We start from the raw sequence: 18,386 nt of genomic DNA, 5'->3' as shown, positions 1-18,386 counted from the left end.
AATAAAATGTTTTCCATACCTCCAGCGAACACAACCAAAAAAAAAGCTTAAATTGGCGATATGATCATTTAGACTTAAGGAAAAGCTTTACAATTGTAAGTAGAATTAAGCAGTGAAAGGTTCTACCTGGGGGGGGTCAAGGAACCCTCACCACTGAGGATTTGAAGATAAGTTAAGCAAAGATCTGTGAGGAAAGGGCTAGATTTTACCTCACTCTATACTGGCACAGGGAGACAGACCCTTCCGTGCTTAGTAAATTTCAGTACCATTCTTCATGAAGGAGATCAATACTGTCTTACCCTCCTCTTAAACAGAATAAAACCTAAAGAAAATGGCTTCATTTCCAGTGTCAGAATTGCCATAGTGTGTCTGCTCCCAGGCCAATTCACTGATCCAGTAAGCCTTTAAGTAATAGCCACCAGGACTGGACATCTTTCTAGGTAACAAAACCAGATATCCTTTTGCTCCAACTTGCAGACTGGATAAGTAATGTTCTTTAATTTTAGAGAATCAGATAAGTCATAGACAACAGCTGAGGACCTCTCTCATGTGATACCTTGGCAATTCTGGTGTAGTTAGAGGAGGCTCTGGAGAATTTCCTTAAGTTTGAACCTTCTCAGCTTCCATTTTGGTTTCTTTCTCTATCTCAGTTCCATTACCCCCATGGCTCGACAACGGGGTATTTGTCTTCTCTGGTTCCAATCTCATCCTGGGAATCACCTCACTTGTCTCTTGCCTCACTTCAGAATACGGGCTTTGATTTATTTCAGATGAACCTATCTCTTCCAGACTTTCTGGATCCTGTTTTATTCCTTCAAGTTTTTCAGCTGGGGTAGATGTTTCATGAGAAAGCTCTGAGGCTTCATTACGGGCTCTATGGAGTTGTTGGAGTAGCAGGCTTTTCGCTGAACAATTCCTCCTGCAACGAACATAAAAACTGGAGTTAACCAAGATAAAGCATTATATGAATAAATTCAAACTTGGAGGAACTTCTCTGAGTGACAGCTAAAATCAAGGGCTGGACATCTACACAAATAACAGCTGTTGTTAATAGGAGCATCATCATATAGGCAATAGAGAACACTGCAGTGACAGAAAATTACACTCATCTTACAGGCAATTTAGTCACCAGTTCTGGATTGCAGGCACAACTCACATCTTCCAGAAAAGCCCTGAACAAATGTGATGTTGGTAGGGAAATTAGAGTCTACAGATTTTTGACCCCTTTGGATACAAGTGTTGGGATTCAAATACATACATAAGAAAAGTTCTTCTAATAATTTTTAGGATTTTTGTGTGTTTGGCTTGATTTGATCTATGTCTTCTCCAGGTTAATGAGACAGCTAAATTGTCAGCAACCACAATATTGTGATAGTATTCTGTTGTGAAACGTCCTGTCATGACATAATGGGCAGATACGGTTATGTTTTCTGGCAGTTCTGCTCAGTGATGTCTCCCAAGTCATCTGCTCCAGGAAGACTGCTACCACTTTGTAGTTCATGTGGTGATTATGAGCAAATAATATCCCTTATTTTAGTGGCAGCTAAAAAACACATGGACTGAGTAACAGATTGAATTGGATATTAATATTGTGGTTAGGTGGTATGAGCACAGAGCATCATACTGCTGTACTTAGCTGAACTAAACCTATGCATGTCAGAACAAAGAAAAAATAGAATATTCTTTCTCCTTAAGAATCCCACATCTCCTGCCATCATATCCAGAACCATCAAATCAATATTTCACACTGATGGCTGGACTACTAAGGAGTAGGCCTAAGCAGTGGTAATTTAGGAGAGAGCAGCCTTATGGTATTTGCTAGAGGTGGCCCTGACTACCCAACCACTCCAAATATAAAAGTGTATTTCTTCAGGTTAAGTGAGTGGAGATCAAACCAACTGACTCTCCTAATATGTAGGCACATTGTAGAACAGCATATGTAGCCCTGTTTAATAAACCCATCCAGATAAGAGTGAAACTGTCACTGACCCCTCATGAATGAGATATCTTGCCCTGCTGAGCCTCTGAGACTTTTTTATTTAGAAAAAGAACTGAGTAACATTTGCCAGGCATTTCATTTGCGCATGTTCTTTAGCAACATTAAAACAAATCAAAACCCAATCTGCTAAGCTCTGCTCTCCTTCACTCCAGATTTACACTGATGAAACTTCTGCACTTGCATCAGTGCCAGTGAGAGTTCCCCAAGCATCATCCTGTCCCTGCTTTATTCTGGCTTTGGATTAGATGTTCTAAATTATGTTGGTTAGGCTCCATTCCCCATCAAATCATGCATTCTTTCAAACCAATAAAAAATAAAAAGAGTAATTGGCTGGGACAACATTGTAAGTGTTCTTGCCCTCTGTACTGCTGTGATGTGAACTTACTGTATTTAGGCTCTGGATTACATCTAGAAGCCTGATGCATGCAAGATGTAACCCAGAGCCTAAACGCAGTAAGGTGTTTAAAACATGACACAGCTGCTTTGCATCAAACAAGTGTTTAACAACCTATTGGTATAAATCAAGCCTGACTTTAGCAACAGAATAGGTTGGCATCTGTGCCTACTGAAGAATTTACAGTTTGGGATTCCGTTCGCCACATTCTCTCCCCTTTCCCCTACTTGTTTCCTCCCAGTTAAGGAGACTTGAGATCATCTCTGCCCCCAACGTGCTCAATACTCTCTTTAAATCAACATCCATTCTAGCTTATTTTATTATTTTAAATATAAAGGTTTGACTGAGTCAGCTCCCTACAACATTTTCAGTTTGATTCAGAGTTATTTGAAAAACAGTTCTCATGTCACTCTGGCAAGTCTGGAGAAAGCACCAGGTTTCCTCAGCCACCCTGGTCTGCTCTATTGTCTTTTGAGCTGTTCCCATGCAGCTATACAGGACCAAGGTGCAGCACTGCCTCAAGGATCAACAACTATTTTCTAGCTTCAGTATCTTTACTATGCAACAGAAAATGAGTGATATCCTAGGGTCAGACTGAAACACTGCTGTTGTTGGGCTTTTTTGCTGTGAAGACCAGAAACAGAGATGTTTCAGTACATGAGGTCTCTGTAAGCACTGTTAGGGCAATTATTTTAGTTTCAGAAGAAAAACTGAACATCATAGAATTTGCATTAAGGTCATGGTAAAGAATCTCACCTTCTCCTTTCTGCTTGGTCCTCAGTCGTCATAGTCTCTTCTTCAGTGGAGCTGTCACTTGTGCTACGAAGCAAATTGGACCATATGAGTTAACTCTGCTCCAACTGGGAGTTGGCTTTTTGTCATTTCTAGGCTGCAGGTGTTAGAGAGTTCTTCACACTAGTACTCTTGCCAAAAAAATAAATTAAGCAACTACATTAAAACCTGTTAGTGTTTCTTAACTATCAGCTGTTTATTAACTACAAGGTTTTTTTTCTGGGGACTGTTTTCTTCAACCCCTTGCTCCAGCAAATGTACACCTTGAGAAGGAAGCAAACAGCTGCCTCAGACACTGTTAGCTTTAGGGAGAAGAACATCTTTGCCAGCATCTATTGCAGACTGAGAAGGATTTGGCCTCTCAGCCCTCCCTAGAAGGCCCTCTTATCCCACAAGAGACAGAAATCAGCACCTACCCTTGCTTGCCAGGAATGTAGCAAATGATGTCCATTTTGTACCCAAAACGTAACAACGGTGGCCCAATGCCTCCAGCACTGCTTTGCAGTCCCTGCCTACTCCTTTACGAATGGAAACTTTGTAAATGTGATATCCCTGGATGTTTTGCACATTGTGGCTGTGCTGCCTGCAGCCCCACACGTTGACGTGTTCCGACACGAGTCTTAAGAATATGCCTGTACTCAGATGGGGCTATACTTTCCTACTAAGGTCACAGAGCTGTGGAAGGAGAGAACACTTTCAAAGCTATTTCACAAATACAAGCTGCAGAGAGGTTTCAGCTTCTCACTTTCTGTTACCCACTTCTCACTAACAGTAAAGCCAGACTTTACCTTTGTTCCTCATCAGGGAACGTTACTGACTTCCGTGGTTTAGCATCTCTCAGGTCGATGTACACGGTTGCAGGGTCTGGCAGGCTCTGTAAGCTCACCATATCCACCCTTGAAGAACTTCGTGGAGAGGCAACACCTCTAAGCACAGAAAACTCTGTTTCAGCATGTCCTCCACCTTAGCCAGACAAGAAGCCCTGCAGGGTGTGGATTATGATCAAAACGGATTGTGAAAGGAGCTTTGTGCTTGGCTACTGCACAGATTCAAACTCCTCTTCTGCCTACTCTCCACCACCTTTCAAAGCTGAGTGCAAAGATTCAGCCTCCCCTGAGGAACAGAGACTAGAAGTAGCATAGTGGCAGATACTTAGTTCTCAAAAACTGACAACATGAAATTGCTCTGAAGAACAAAGGCAGCAGTTATGGTACCAAAGCGCTTACACATTTAAAAAGCTTATGCCCATCAGTAAAACCAGGTCCCTTTTTTCCCCCCCTCTGTCTCCTTTGCCAATTCTATTTCATCCTTCAGAGCATTTATGGTGCAAATCACTCTTGTGGCTCTCCCTGCCCTGAAAATGAGGAAACTCTTCACCTTCCCCTTGACTGGTCTGTTTCACTACTGTTTCCTCTGTGCTACCACCATTGATGATGCTCCTTCCAAAGAATCTGGAAATCCACTTCCTTCACACTGAACCCTTCAAGATGCGCTGACACCCTCTCCCCCCCAAAAAAAAATAATCCTGTATACTTTAGCTAAATTGAGGTACCAGTAAGGGAAAGCAGTACCCTAGATGACAAAAAATGTGGCCATGATAATTTGCTTTGCCTTGTTTTCCTGCCTTTCCCACTTGTCCCAAGTGTCTGGTAAGGTCTAGACAAAGGTGGTGGTTGATGGAAAACACTAAGGTGGCAGGATAGTGTTTATCATCAAATGTACATGTATGGCAGAGTCTAAGTTATTCCCTTTAACATCCCTGTGATGTATTCCAACTAGAATATCTGCTTTCTGCAGAAGCTACAGAGAAAATCCCCTATAGAAAACCATGAGATTCCAGGTATCCCTACTGACAGTCAGGATTACCCAGTGTATATGACAGAAAAAGGACCTACTTATTTTCCTGATGTTCTTGAAAGGAGAGCTTGGCTGGTGGCCACCTGCAATACGGAGACACAGTCCTAGACTGCCTGGCACACAGCTCTTTTAGCTTTTCCATGAGCTGATTTTCAGATTTAGTCCTGAAGGTGCCTACAGAAGAGCAACAAAAAGAATCAACAGTTGTGTTTCTCTGCCACAGGATCACCCAATATCCTCTTTCCCCAATTTCACATTGAACCTTTCTCCACAGCCTGTCAGAAGGGGAAGAACAAAGGTACTATCATCACCTGGCTGACTCGCTTCAAACCTTCATCCATCTTTTCTGATTCAATCTTAGGCCATGGCAAGCCACAGAGCACGGCTTTCAAGCTACAAAAGCAAGATGAAATCATAGAATCCCAGACTAGTTTGGATTGGAATGGACCTTAAAGCTCATTCATTTCCAACCACCTTCCACTAGACCAGGCTGCTCCAACCCCCATCCAACTTGGCCTTGAACACTGCCAGGGATGGGGCTTCGTGAGGGAAATGAATTAAAAATGTTTTACAAAGGCAATAAAAAAACTCACCATGATTTCAGCATTCAAAAGGATGCTGCAAAGAATTACTTAAACACAGTAACCTGAGTTTTATTTATTTTTTTATACACTTTCAGCAAAGTTGGTATTAATTTAGCAGTGTTACCATGATCTGCTGAGGAGAAAGGAACTTCTGCATGAGTGTTATCTTTCTGCTGCTCCAGCTCCTCAAGAATCTTGTCTAGATCCCATTTTTCAATACTCTGAAAGTAGACAGCCAAGATGTGACGGAAAATTCCTTCCCAAAAGACTGCTACAAAATAAGTCTCACATTCTTTGTAGCAGCTCCATGAGATTCTCCTGGCACATATAAATACACAAATGGCATGGAAGCCCACCTTACTTACTCCAGTACTATGATACTGTTGAGAGATATTAGTTATCTTGCATAAATAAGTTTTAAATAGTTTGAGCCACAAGATGTGGACTTGCACTTAGCAATGCTTTCATCTGGACTAGAGTTAGTTTTCTTAGTAATTTTCATAGAAGCTGGTGCAGCATTCTGTTTTGTCTTTAGTATGAGAAGAATATTGTTAATACAGTGATGTTTTAGTTGTGGATGAGCAATGCTTATCCTACATCTAGGAGTGCTTTAGTGCCCCATGCTCTGACAACAAGAGGCACACAAGAAGCACAAATCAGAAGGAGGCTACAGCCATCAGCAGAAGCTGCAATTCAACAAGAACACTTAAAGGCCTGCCTGTGTGAAGAGAGAGAAGGAACTTAATAGGGCGTTACAAGTCCCCACACCAAAACTTACTACTAAACCAGCAGTTAAAAGTTTTGGGTGGTGCATGTGTGAATGCTCAGGCAGCAGGTTCTCCCCTAACAGCCACTGTCACTTGCCAGTAGATGAACTGGTGTGTCACTGTGGGCACAGTTGCTTCAGTGTGAGCCTCAGTGGTTGGCACAGGTTTAAACCAAGGCACACAGCTAACAGCAGGACATTTGCTGTTTGCACACTGCCTGCCTCACAGCACTGCCAAGGCTCTGCACATCTAGCATAGCCAAGTGCAGTATGACTGCTACGAGAAACCAGTGAAGGACTAACCAGTGTTCATTCAAATATATGAAGGTGGAGTACTCTCTCCCTACTTAAAACTGCGAAGTCTAGAAGAATTTTCTATAATGGGCTGAACTGAAAGCCTCTTAAAAGGAGACACCTAAGTCCATTCTGAACATCCACCTGACCCATCTTGCCATAAGCTGGGACATAAGTCATGGTATGTCCTCTTCATGGCTCCATCTTCCACATGCATTCCCGTGGTGGAGTCTTCCCCACAGCAGGTACGCCCCCTCATCCCTCAGACCCACTAACAGTACCAGATCCCAACAGATTTTATTTCCCTCTGTCCACACCTCCAAGTACTCTTCCCTCAAGCTTTCACCATCTCCAAGAGGATGTTCCTAACTATACTGCTAGCTTGCTTTAAGCAGCTCCACAAGGAAGTGCTGTAATGAAAGGAATGCATTTGCTATGGCTCTTTCAACAGCTCATCTGTCGAGCTGCTTCATCTACCTCTGCTAAGGGTTTTTCCTCTGAGAATCATGGATCCTTTTGATATAGGCTACACAAAACCACAGGAGATACTAAAGCACATTAAAAGATGACTTGATACAAGGCCAAACATACATGTTCTCAACCAGAATAATGGTGAGAACTTCTCAATGCTATCAACACTAGAAGGACCTTCTGCTTTTTCATTCTTTGAGGTGAGGCCCACAGCCTTTACTTCCCTGTCCAACTTCAGCCAGGGCAAATTCCCACTCCTCTAGGCCCAGGCAGCATTAGATGCAATCTTACAGCTGCTTATCCCACACTGAAGACAGGATCATCAATTTTGCTGCTATGACTCACATACAGTGGCTGTGGGTATGCTCACACTGCACCCTGCTTAGGTATAAGAATCAGCCTGTGATGATAAAAGCTTACATGCATTTAAAGCACTGATTGCTTTCCCCTTTGAATATTAGCTGAAATTAAAGTTTTAACTGAAATATCACTAGAGCTTAGAAGTTCCCATGTTTTTTTTAAAAGAAAGGTGGCTGCCAGTTATGACAATTGTGTCACCCCCAATGTGCATTTCACGTGACTACTCAGGGCTTTAGAAAAGCAGCAGCAGCCTCCCAGACAAGGGGTTTTGCCCTGTAAAAACCTGTCACCTGCCCCTGCCATTTAAGAGGGGATTCTCACTTTTTCCTGAGCAATAAATCTTCATACACACCTGAACCAGGGTTAGATCTGTTCTGATATTACACACTGCAGGTGATGAAAGGTAAAAGCCTGATGAGGATCACAAGCTGAAGTCTCACACCACACACAGCTAATACTGGTTCAAGGATGTCACTGAGGTGTATTGGTCTGGAGGAGGGAAGGATGGCTGACAAGTGAGCTTACTGCAGCAAGTGTCATGTCACAGGGCAGTGCAGGTGCTGTTTTACCAAACAGCCTGACACGCATTGGCTTTAATTAAGGTGCAGTTGTAATAAGCTTCTGTTTCAATAATACTGCTTAAGTACAAACCATTATTATCAAAAGCTCAAACCACCACCTCAGCTGCTGTATTAAGGCTTTCTTCTCCTAACCCTTACCAGGAGTAGCACTATTGTAAGGTACTATACAGGGACTAGAAGAAAAAGAAATGAAGATTTGCATGATTCCATTTCTAATATAGAAAGGGACTTAAGGGAAAAATATTTTTAAACAAACTGGTATGATTAAAATCAAGAAGAAACTGTATATTGGTTTTAAGAACTTGACATAAACTGAGGTTTATGTTAAACCTTGCTAAACTGGGAAGTAACAACCACCTCTCAAATCTAAATATACACATGAAGGATAAAGCCTTACCCTCCCTTTATCAAAGTGAGAATACACTGAGCCTGGCCTCAGTACTCACCCAAAAGCATCAGACCTCAGTTCATTGAAGTCAGTGATATCAAACAGATTCTGAAAGGACAGCTACACATCCTGAATTAATAGAGCAACTGACTTACATGAGATGAGATGGGAATTAAACCCTGAACCACATGGAAAAGATCCCCTCCCATAACGGTATAGTTAAATGATGCAACACAGTTTAAAACAGGCAAGAAGCTGCGTTCTTTGCCTATACCAGAACAGCTCTAACACCAATTTGTGAGCATATATGAAAGGGGAAGGGAAACGTCTGTACTCTGATGCTATAGAAGGCTTTGAACAGAACTATCATGTTCATGTTCTGAGCTGATTAAGTCTTAACAACCTTAAAAATCAATAGAGGAAGTAGAGATGCATAACTAGTACTGAAGAGAACCACCTCACCATGCTAGGGCCACATACCAGTTAAGCACACACAAGTGGCCCTAAGCACCTGCTGTAGGTAGGTGAGATTTAGGGCTTCAGGAACAAGCCTAACTGCTTTATCTCCTCACCTCCAGCACCCCCCCCAGTGTTACAAAGAAGGCAAAATGGTGAAAGGCCAGAAGGTTAACTGTTTGAATGCAAAGTCTGCTGAGATCAGAAGAGTTCCTGCCTCCCCAAGTCCAGAGGTTGTGGTTGACTGTCCTGATTATGACCATGAAACATGCAGCTGACCCTTGGGTTTTCCTCCCATTATGGGCTTCTAACAACAGCTCTGCAAGAGCATTTGGTAACTTGCATAGCACATGACCCAGCAAAACCCAAACTCAGGACAATGAAGAAAGCCATGAAAAACACCATGGTGTGTGCAGAATTGGGCATTTCAGTTCTTCATCTTAGTAGGTTTTTACAAGTAATGCTCTGTGCCATCTACTCAACAAGTAGCACTCCCCAAAACATATTGTTTGTGCTACTTACCCGCAGTGATAGATGGGTCGATCCTTTCAGATGATCTGAGGAGTTTTCTTCCTTATCAGTTTTTAATAGGCTGTTGCTAACATTATGGGAGGAAGGCTTGAAATCTGGCTCCGAGTGGCCTTGCGATGGCTCCAGGATTGTTTTGGAGAGTATTTTTGTCTCTATCAGTTTTCTTCTCTCTTTCCAGTTGCTCAAATCCTCCACAGACAATGCTTTATTAAGCCAAGAGGTCTGTATTTCCCTGGCCTGTGTCCTGTCCAGTTCTTCCCCTTCAAGGCAATCTGTGGAATCTGCAAGAGACTCTTCACCAACAGCTGCCTTTTGGTTTCGCATTTCTTTAGTATAGCTGGCAAGACTGGGAGTCTCATCTTTAATCACTTGTACATCATCTTTTGCAATGACTTGGGCACCATCTGTTTTTTTCTGAAACCCAAAGCTTTCTAGATCTCCACTACAGATCTCCCATGGATGGCTTTCTGTTCCCTGGGTTTGATACAGGTAGAGAAAATACACACAATTAGAAAGTCATATCTCCCTAAGCTTTAGAAGCTGATGATAAATAAAGCCACAATGTTAAGATAGCAGCTCCAACTCAGACACCATTTGGAAACAGCACACACCATGTCCATCATGGAAAACAGTTTAGACTGTTTACTTTCCAGAGACGAACTTCATGAAGTGCTAAAAATCCTTAAAATTGATTTTCCTTACATGTGTTCATCATATGACATTCCTTACAGTAGGTTAATTAGAAAAAAGCAGCACTGTGTTAGTCTTGCCATGATGGAAGGGTCAGGTCAGCTGGCTCATCTTCCAGCTTCCTATGCTGGCTCATCTTCAACACTGCAGAAGCAGTGTAATAATTTTATCTCAAAAACACTGTTCAAGGGTTAAACTTCATACCTCCCTCCACTGTCTTAAATGATTTGCTGTTTTCTAGATACATAAAATTGTTGCTGAAATTATTTCAGAGCCTGCAAAAGTTTAAATCATTGCACAGTGTTAGTGTCAGTGCACAGGAAAAAAAGAAAACAGTAAAGAACAATAATAGGAACTGAGAAAAAGGGTCTAAAAAACTCAAGAACAGAGAAAATGGCATAAGGAGAAAAACTAGTCTCTAGGGGAAAAGGTACTAGGGACTGCTCTTCCATCACACACTTCAGTCAAACAGGTTAAATAACAGCATCTACCCACACTGGTGACAACCAGAAGAGAGGGGGCTACAGTAATAGAGCCTAGACACAACAGTCAACAACCTGCATGTTTGAGTCATCCAAGGAAAACTCCATCAGTTCTTCTGACAGGTCAGGAATTAAGTTTGGCTGTTCCCGCTGGAAGATGAAAAGCTCCCCATCACTGTCACAGTCAGGCTGCAATCAAAACCAAAAAGAAACTAAATGAGAGTCTGTAACACTCACCTTAATATCTGTTTTGAGTGACAAATCCTATGTCGCCATCATGTGACTACAGTTCAGACATAAGAATTTTCTCTGATGTCACATCACCGACTGGAGAGACTCACAGCCTCACTCTAGATAGTTTTACAGTGACCTAACATTTGAGCAAGCTACAGTTATAAAAACGATGTAAAACATTGAATTGCCATGGGCACCGGTGACTAACATTCCTCTGAGCAAAGTAAGGACAGGAGTGTGCAAATTCTCTAACTTTGCACTGCCCTATACACCATCACAAAGCAACAAGAGCACTGCTGCTCCCCAAGGGAAGGGGAATCACATAACTGGAAAGCTAAAGCCCAGTCCTACAGTACCCAAGCAAAGTAAGCAGGACAAACCAGAAGTAGCAAGTAGGCTGAGCCAAGAATATAAATATAAGACAGCATTGTGGTGATGAGACAGGTCAGAGATCAAGCCTGAAAGTCAATTCACAGTCTGGATCAAGGAAACCTGTAACCAGAAACCAGTACTCCTCCAACACAGCCCAAAGAGTGAATGCCCAGAACTGAGTTTAACTAGAGCTGCTGACACATGGGTGGGAGCCCCAGATGAGGCTGGGCAGGGCAGGACCATGAGGCTTATTATTGCAATCTGGAGCCTGCCATTCACTATTCAGGATGTAAAGCAGTATCTCCTTGGTTGCACAGAGTTTAAATAGCTTTGAAAATTTCTTTTCTGAACATAGGACATGTATTTGAGATTAATCCTTATGCTTAGTCACTGAAAAAAGATTAAGCACCTCCTCAGAAGTCAGGACACCGATTTCCTGCTAGTTCCTTTGTGTGTATGTTTTCAGTAACTCACACTGGAGAGAATTCTCTGTCAGGTGTAATTAATTTTTCTTAACATGAAGCAAATTGCAACAGAACTTCTTTCCTCTTAATAAATTGCGTATCAGGGTAACAAATGTACTTCAGGACACTAAACATATTTGTCAGTGCTGGTTTTGAATACAGGAGCACACCAGATTGAGATTACAGATCTCAGATGCATAAAGGTATCTTCACACAAGTGGAAACCACATGGACAAAGGTGCAGCGCTGAAACTGCAGGCTCAGCAGGGAACTGGTCCACACTAAGCAGGATGGGGATTATACAACCAGATCTTCTGAATGCAAATTAAGGGTAGCATGTAAGCACCAAGCAGACTGCCTCAGATCCCTCAGCAGGGATTTCCAGATGTCATAGAACAGAGAATTTGGAGTTTGTTATAAAAAATTTCAACATGATTTATAGAATGGTATTGTTACCAAATTGTCACATAAGCTGCCTCTCTGTTTTAACTTTATTGTACACTTACACAGTCAGAATGCCTAAAACCAACTCCTGAGTACTGGGCTTTAACCTAATTATATAGACACATATAGAAATTATTGTTTTAAATAACTAAACCAGAACGTGGGTAGAGAGAAACTGAGAAACATTGAGGCACTATAACTTGTCCCACATGGTAGAGACAGAGCTGGGTGCAGAAAACCGGTCAAGGAATCCGTATCACCACTTTATCCACTAGCTTACCCTGCTTCTGATGATTGACTTAGTCTGAAGTAATAAATACCACATGGAGGCATTTCTGGCTCCTTCACTGCTCACAAGACTCCCTTTCTATCAGCAAGGGCCACACTAAGAATATATATCCTTTCAGTGTTAAAAAAAAAATTAAAAATTTGAGTTTATGCATGCTTGAAAATTAACAAAATATTCTGGTTTAGATAAAAGGCCACTAATAATCAAACCTTGAGATGCATTATCACCTCAGAAAAATCAATGCCAGAGGCAGCATCTTGTGCCAGAGAAGCTTTTATTTCCACCAGACTGTCACTGTCCTGTGAACAGAGATCTTCAGCAGCCACGAGGCAGCCTGTCCCAGAGACTAAGACCCAGCAAGTAAATGGTGAAGCATATTGCACAGTATCTATCAATCTTAGCCTTTATGTTAAATGATTTGTGGCATTATGTTTCTTTGCAGGTAGAATTGAAGCACAAGAAGGCAACATCGCCTGTGGAGAATTACAGGCAGGGAAAAAAGCAGAATCCAGGATTGAAATATCTGCCAAATGCCTTTTCCAGTGGACCACAAAGTCTTCAGGAATATCACTTCCCTGTGATCCTCATACATACAAAAACATACCCACAGGGCTACTGTCCGGCAAGTACATTATTGGAACGAGTAACTTAATACACTCATGCATAAAACCTTATAATCTCATTTTAAATCAACAGTACACTTCTTTCATACTGTATTTTTAACCGAACACAGAAGAAATGTGGGTTCATTCTGCAAGGTGCCTACTGCCTCCTCTTCCCAGCCTGGGAATACTCATTGTCTGGAGAAAACAGTCCCCTTTTCCGGTTCCAAAGAACACAGCGAGAGGAGATGGCATTTACACTTTGCCAATTAGAGATAATCCAGAAGGCTGTGGATTAATGCACAGTGTTCCAACAGTTAGAACAGGTAGCCCACCTAGGATATCATACTAGCTACTGGAAAATGCCTGGCTGGGATGACCTTCTCTTGCTTGAGAGAGATTTTTCTAGAAGACAGTGAGAAAAAAAGGCAGGTTTCAATGCTTACTGTGGAGTCATCAGAGTCCAGAGATGGGAGCTGATCTTTCACTGCAGCAAGTATAGCTCCCCATTGAAATGTTCTGCCACTCTGAAAAGGAGCTGCAGGAGGCTCAAACAGGTGTTCTGTATCCTCTCTTTGCCTTTCTGAGGCCATTGGAACAGCTTCCCTTCAGCCAAATGAAAGATGAGCCGAAATACACTTCACAAAAGAACACAAGAGGTAACATCAGAACAGAACAAGAACAAAGCATGTGCTTTCAGGGTCACTATAATTCTCAGCAGGGTTTTCACTATCAGCAGAGAACAATAAAACGCACTTTTGGAGCTGTGCCTTTCCTCCTGAGTTCAGAGAGCTGAGAGCTTTCTGCCCTGCTCACCATATACACCCATAATTGGGGCCACATCAGAGGCAGTTTAGCCCCTCATAAACCATTTTTGGGGTTTCTTAGCAACACTGACGTGTAACTGTTCTCAGAGAAGTACTGCTGCATGGAAATGGAAGACATGCAGGGAGGGCAGAGCTGATACCTCTGCTCTCAGCTGGTGTTTATTCCTTGTCCCTATTTCTCCCATGTTCCCCTCCTCACTGCTCAGATGATAGATAAAATGATTTATGTTTGTTTTTTTTTTTCCACTGGATTTCTATAAAAATAGTTGAGAGTAGGCATGGTCTTGGGTTCTGACCTTTCAAAGTGTTTATAAAGCAAACTCTTTCCTCATGTGTTCCTTGATGTACATGAGGAGTCAAGAAAACACAGTAGGGACTACTGCTGTACTAACAAGTTAGATAACTAATCCTCATGGAAAACCTTTGCTTTTAACATTTTAAGCTACAGTTGCACAGTTTCCTGGGGATTCAAAAGTGAAAGCAAATAATTTGTTTGGCAAGAAAGGTTGAGAGGTTTGTATGTTATTCAGTACTGAAATAACTGTCCATGTGATTACACTGTCACTATTATTTGCATTGGCATGGAGTGATAATGCTCCTCTAAAGTGAAACTCATCTCATGCTTAGGGAAGCTTACAACTTGGAAAGCGCATTTGCAAATACTTCATATGCCATATCCACATAATGGTGGCTTTGTCCATTCTAGAAAACACCTGACTGATTTGGGTAGAGTGGAGGGAAACCTCTCCAAGGCGGCACTACTGTGCTCTGACAGCAGGCAGAGGTTGCAAGGAACAAGAGGAGTCCTGTGTGGATAAAAACAGTCTTCTGCAGCTCCCTCTGCCAACTTGAGAGCTCAGTCTCCCAATGTTAAGGATGTTATACTGGATCTGATGTATCAGTCATCTAATCCAGCATCTTCTCTGGGAAAAAGCAGTACTTTATGTTTAAAATAAAGTGCAGACTTTCTAGCTGTAACACAACAAAAACTTTCTGGAGAGCTTGGGCCAATTGAGACATGGGTCCAGACAGTGGCCACAAAAATGGTCAGAGGGTCTGAGGAAAGGCTGGGGATGTTCAGTCTGGAGACATGCAGGCTCCAGGAAGACCTTATTGCAGCCTTTGAGTTCTTAGAAGGAGCCTATAAGAAAGATGGGAAGAGACTTTTTAGCAGGGCCTGTTGTGATAGGATAAGGTGTGGAGGTTTTAAACTAGAAGAGGGAGATTGAGGCTGGATGCAAGGAAGAAACTCTTCTCAATGAGAGTGGTAAAATTCTGGCACAGGTTGCCCAGAGAGGTGGTGGATGCCCTGTCCTGGCAGACATTGAAGGCCAGGCTGGATGTGGTTCTGGGCAATGTGATCTAGTTGAAGATGTCCCTTCTCATTGAAGGGGGGAGGGGGGGGAGGGGGGTGTGTTGAACTAAATTGGCTTTCAAGGTCCCTTCCAACCCAAAGTATTCTATGACCATGAAGTCCCGAGCTTCTCCACGTCACCAGAGGTGACATTTCCTGCGAATTCCATAAAGGAGCCTCACTGTCAGGGTGTGACAGAAGGGAGACGCCAAGAAGATGCAGGAGGCGGGCAGGAAAGAAACCCTGGTTTCAGGGTTGTATTCACTGGCCCGCCGAGGGCCTGTGGATGAGCTAACGCCTGCCCTCGGCACCCACCTTACCGGAGGGTCCCGGGACCCGCAGTGCTTCGGTATCGCTTGCTGAAGGACCCCCCGACAACCGAGCATCAAAATGGCGGCACGGGCCGCGTCACCACGGCAACACCGTCAGCGGCCGCCCGCGCTCCCGACCCGCCTTCCTGAAGCCGCTCCCGGGGGGCGCCAACGTGACTTAAGAGATGAATTTAACCCAGGAGGGGCCAGTCAGCAACAACACTGCTCAAAGACCTGTAAAACCACCACTCCGCACTCCGGCACCTCAGCCACCGGTCTAGCTCCGCTGGCCCTCCCTCCCTCCGAGCACCAAATCCCATTGGCTGTCCTTCGCCCCGCCTCCTCACAGAGGCTCCGCCTATTGGCCCTGAGTCTTAGGAGGTGGAGCTTCCCTTTCCCGCCGCAGAGGATATTGGAATTAGTAGTCGGGAGGGCTCCCGGCATTCCTTGCGCGGGAAGGACGACGTCCGGTAGTGGAGTTCACCGGGGTGCAGGTGAGGGGTGGTGGGGTTTGACGTGGGTTGGACTCGGGGCTGGGCTCCAGGGGCCATAGGGAGGGTTGGGCGCAGCCGCCTATGGGGCTGTCCCCAGGCGGTCGGTGGATCGTTAGATGAGGTCTGCCGGCTCCGCGGTGGGGTAGGCCGGGGCACTCTACCGGCGCGGGGTCTGCCGCTGGGGTGCCCCGGCCTACCTCACCGCGAAGGTTAAGACCTAGCCTCTAGGAAGGCCCGGGCCGGGATAATGTGCTTGGAAGCTATTTAGCTGTGAGACTTACCGTAACAGCCTTGCAGTTACTGGTTGTGACAGCTCCGACCTCCTCTTTGGACACATCGTTGTGTGGTCTCTCGTGGAACCCCACTCGCAGCACTGTATACAGATCGGGTATTGTCAACATGAGGACATGGAGCTGGTGGAGCAAGCCCAGAGGAGCCCACGGGGATTATCAGGGCTGGAGAAGCTCTCCTATAGAGACAGGCTGAGAAAATTGGGGGTGCTTAGCGTGGAAGAGAGAGGCTGTGTGGAGACCTCATAGAAGCCTTCCAGTATCTGAAGGGGGCCTGTAAGGATGCTGGGGAGGGACTCTTCATCAGGGCTTGTGGTGATAGGACAAGGGGGAATGGGTTTAAACTTAAACAGGGGCAGTTCAGGTTAGATATAAGGAAGAAGTTCTTCCCTGTGAGAGTGCTGAGGTGCTGGCACAGGGTGCCCAGAGAAGCTGTGGCTGCCCCATCCCTGGCAGTGTTCAAGGCCAGGCTGGATTGGACTTGGAGCAAGCTGCTCTAGTGGAAGGTGTCCTTGCCTGTGGCAGGGGGTTGGGACTGCATGAGCTTTAAGACCCCTTCCAACCCAAACTATTATATGTGGTTCTATGGAGCCTGCACAGCACCAAGCTCTGGGGGCTGTGGTGTCTGCCTTGTCTGGCATAGCCCTTGTCCTGGGAAATGTGCTCCTTAACGTAGCCGTTAAAGTGGTTTTGTGCTTCTTGTCTTCTTGGGAACATATGTGCTTTAACATGCTTGAGAGTGCTAGGTTTGTGGTACAGATCACAGAACCATTAGAGTTGGAAGGGACATCTGGATATCATCCAGTCCAACCCCCTGTCAAGGCAGGGCCACCCAGAGCTGGTTACACAAGAATATGTACAGATAGGTTTAAATGTCTCTAGAGAGGGAGACTCCACAACCCCTCTGGGCAGCCTGTTCCAGTGCTCTGCCACCCTCAGTAAAAAGAAGTTCTTTCTTACGTTGAGGGGAAACTTGTGTTTTACTTTATGGCCATTTGTCCTTGTCCTGTCTCTGGCTACCACTGAAAAGAGTCTGGCACCATTCCCCTAGCACCAGCCTTAGAGATGTTGATATATATTGATGAGGATGAAGAGCTTGGTGTCTTGTCAACAGGTCTGTGTAGGAGCTGTGGGTCCTGAGCTGGAGCTTGTGCTGCAGGAATACTTCCTGTCACACACTATTCTGTGAAACTGGATGCAGTTTCTACAGCTCTAGTGTGAGTGTGTGCTCATCTCTGGTCAGCAGCAGACAGCAGTAGTGCAAAGATGAGATATTCTGTCTCTGGGAGTACTTGTTGTGACTGAGCTCGTAACAATTATTGGTACCTACACAAGGATGTAACAAAGCTTCTTATTTCTTCCTGCTAGGTTATTGCTGAATTTAGTGGAGATAGAACTAAGGCAGGAGCAGAAGAAAAGCATATTATCAGTCTGATGGCTCAGTTGGAAACTCCAGCAACCTCCACACTTGTACTGTTTTGGGTGTCTTCTGGGACAGAAGGACCCCTGTGGATTTTACCTGTCCTTGTGGCAGAGGATGGGAGAATGAATTTAGCCAGTACAGCTTAGTGGTGCCTGGTAGGTGGCGATTAACAGCAGTGTTGGATTTGTCATGTGCTGGGGACTAGGTGCCTCAGTTGCTTCTGGAATTGCCTCCCATTTATTTTAGTGTGGTTCTTCTGCCACACTTATTTTCTGTCACTTGTTCCATAGAGTTACCCTCCAAAAAGGTGAATGAATTTAGCCAGTACAGCTTAGTGGTGCCTGGTAGGTGGCGATTAACAGCAGTGTTGGATTTGTCATGTGCTGGGGACTAGGTGCCTCAGTTGCTTCTGGAATTGCCTTCCATTTATTTTAGTGTGGTTCTTCTGCCACACTTATTTTCTGTCACTTGTTCCATAGAGTTACCCTCCAAAAAGGTATTCTGAGGTGCTTTTTGCGGCAGTTTTCATACTAAGTTTTCATATTAATGGTATATTTCTCTTTATCTGGCTTTCTCATCTGCCCAGACAGCAAACACATTGTGGGACAGTGTGGTGTTTGCTGCCTGCTCTGAGGGT

The 18,386-nt window shown here is 44.0% G+C and overlaps 1 protein-coding gene across 1 annotated transcript in view; it reads right to left on the bottom strand.

Moving 5' to 3' along the window:
* The window catches only part of DNAAF8 (dynein axonemal assembly factor 8), a 93,498-nt gene extending 79,562 nt beyond the window's left edge, over positions 1-13,936 (bottom strand). Inside the window, 8 exon segments of the mRNA XM_057407990.1 lie at positions 557-919; positions 3,150-3,212; positions 3,974-4,109; positions 5,052-5,216; positions 5,751-5,847; positions 9,465-9,947; positions 10,721-10,834; positions 13,497-13,936. Of these exon segments, the coding sequence (XP_057263973.1) occupies positions 557-919; positions 3,150-3,212; positions 3,974-4,109; positions 5,052-5,216; positions 5,751-5,847; positions 9,465-9,947; positions 10,721-10,834; positions 13,497-13,643 (1,568 nt within the window). The 5' untranslated portion in view covers positions 13,644-13,936.
* Positions 13,937-18,386: the final 4,450 nt, after the last annotated feature.

Source organism: Pezoporus wallicus, unplaced genomic scaffold (genome assembly GCF_028554395.1).
Source record: "Pezoporus wallicus isolate ANWC-B61680 ecotype Strahan unplaced genomic scaffold, APGP_CSIRO_Pwel_v1 contig_4012, whole genome shotgun sequence".
Lineage (NCBI taxonomy): Eukaryota > Metazoa > Chordata > Aves > Psittaciformes > Psittacidae > Pezoporus > Pezoporus wallicus.
This window is presented reverse-complemented; position numbering and strand designations above follow the sequence as displayed.